This window comes from Oncorhynchus clarkii, chromosome 31, assembly GCF_045791955.1.
Source record: "Oncorhynchus clarkii lewisi isolate Uvic-CL-2024 chromosome 31, UVic_Ocla_1.0, whole genome shotgun sequence".
Taxonomy (NCBI): domain Eukaryota; kingdom Metazoa; phylum Chordata; class Actinopteri; order Salmoniformes; family Salmonidae; genus Oncorhynchus; species Oncorhynchus clarkii.
In genome coordinates this window covers 15,886,506-15,888,700 of record NC_092177.1, presented here as the reverse complement: position 1 = coordinate 15,888,700, position 2,195 = coordinate 15,886,506, and the positions used below count along the sequence as shown (strand labels likewise).

General features: G+C 46.2%; 1 protein-coding gene across 2 annotated transcripts in view; it reads left to right on the top strand.

Annotated features, from left to right (window-relative positions):
* The first annotated feature begins 891 nt into the window (after positions 1-891).
* LOC139390422 (fermitin family homolog 3-like) overlaps positions 892-2,195 on the top strand; it is a 15,628-nt gene continuing 14,324 nt past the window's right edge. Inside the window, exon 1 of one of the 2 annotated variants that reach the window (XM_071137539.1) lies at positions 892-1,050. Coding sequence is in view for 1 of the 2 variants with exons in the window: in XM_071137538.1 (XP_070993639.1) it covers positions 1,213-1,241 (29 nt within the window). In the remaining variant the exon portion in view is untranslated. Of the gene's footprint in view, positions 1,051-1,209; positions 1,242-2,195 lie in introns of those variants that run through there. The other variant, XM_071137538.1, reaches the window with a different exon arrangement.

The following is a 2,195-nucleotide window of genomic DNA, read 5'->3' as shown; positions in this document are numbered from 1 at the left end:
ATGGGAGAGGCAGGAATTTCTTTTATTTTAGCCCTTGGCAATGCAGACGCTCGTTGGTGAGCGCAAGCAGTGTGGGTGCAATAATTGAAAAACATAGATTCCTAAATTTATTAGGGTATTATTAGGGTATTATGCAAATGTGATATTTCAGTTTTTTTTATTTTTTTTTATAAATTAACAAATATTTTTTTAAAAACTGTTTTTGCTTTGTCATTGTGGGGTATTGTGTGTAGAGGGAAAAAATTGTTTAATCAATTTTAGAATTAGACTGTAACATAACAAGATTTGAAGGGGTCTGAGTACTTTCCGAAGGCACTGTATGGGATCGTATACAAATGTAAGCAAATTTTTAAATGATTTTGTTTTAGTTGAATATAACATCTGTTTGGGCTTCTTGCTGTCAATTTTCAGTCTACAAACTATTTGTAATTATTTTCCGGCCCCCTGACCATCTGCTCAAGAACAAATTGGCCCGCAGCTGAATCTAGTTGATAATCTCTGGCTTTACTGTTTGTATCCCATGATGACCCCTCTCATCCCCAGACTTACACACAACCAATGAGACTGACATACGGTCGATATAACTCACTCACACTCTCACACTCTCTCACACACACTCTCTCACACACACTCTCACACACACTCTCACACACACTCTCACACACACACACACACACACACACACACACACACACACACACACACACACACACACACACACACACACACACACACACACACACACACACACACACACACACACACACACACACACACACACACACACACACACACAGCTAAACTCAGTATCACTGTCACTTATACTTCCGGTGTCCGGAAGCTGACAAAAGAGGAACACCCTTTTTTTGTCAGCACTGACACATGTACTACACACCATACGTAGACCACAGCTCGAGACGCACGCCAGCAGAGAGACGTAGAGGGGAAGTGTCACAGGCAGGGTAGTTTGCAGAACAAGCAGAAGAAGGGGAAGAGGGTATTCTTGTTATAAAGTTGCCAGAATCCCCTGCATGTTGGACGGTGGAGAGGGTAAGATGCACCAGAGTGTGTAGCCTATGTCAGATGACCTGTCTTGTGTGTGAGTGTTTTGACCCAGGGTCTCAGTGAGAGATAGAGAGAGGGGATGTTGGAGGATGGGATAGAGGCTTGGATGTGAACAGTATAGAATGGCAATAGGTTTCTATTCTATTGATGGGCCAAAACTCTCACTCTCCTGTACTGTGAGTAGAACAAGACAACTAGTTAAGTTACAGAATGCTTAACCTATACCATGTTGTTATTACTATACTTGGCATGACACACACACATATGCACACACATACATATGCACACACACACACACACACACACACACACACACACACACACACACACACACACACACACACACACACACACACACACACACACACACACACACACACACACACACACACACACACACACAGTTGGATATTTGGGTGGACATTTGATGGTGGTGGGTAGGGTTGAGTAGTGTTGGGTAAGGTATGGTTGGGTTGGGTAGGGTTGGGTTGGGTAGGGTAGGGTTGGTTAGTGTAAGGTAGGGTAAGGTAGGGTTGGGTTGGGTAGGGTAAGGTAAGGTTGGGTTGGGGTGGGTAGGGTAAGGTAGAGTTGGGTAGGGTAAGGTAGGGTTGGGTAGGGTAAGGTTGGGTTGGGTAGGGTACGGTAAGGTTGGGTAGGGGTGGGTAGGGTAAGGTATGGTTGGGGAGGGTTGGGTAGTGTAAGGTAGGGTTGGGTTGGGTAGTGTGGGTAAGGTGGAGTTGGGTTGGGTTGGGTTGGGTAGGGTTGGGTAGGGTAAGGTTGGGTTGGGTAGGGTACGGTAAGGTTGGTTAGGGGTGGGTAGGGTAAGGTAGGGTTGGGTAGTGTAAGGTAGGGTTGGGTTGGGTAGGTTTGGGTAAGGTGGAGTTGGGTTGGGTAAGGTAGGGTTGGTTAGGGTAAGGTAAGGTAGGGTTGGGTAGGGTAGGGTAAGGTAGGGTTGGGTAGGGTAGGGTAAGATAGAATTGGGTAGGGGTGGGTAGGGTTGGGTAGGGTAAGGAAGGGTTGGGTTGGGTAGGGTAAGTTAGGTTGGGTATTGTAAGGTAGGGTTGGGTAGGGTAGGGTTGGGTTGGGTTGGGTAAGGTAGGGTAGGGTAGGGTTGGGTTGGGTAGGGTTGG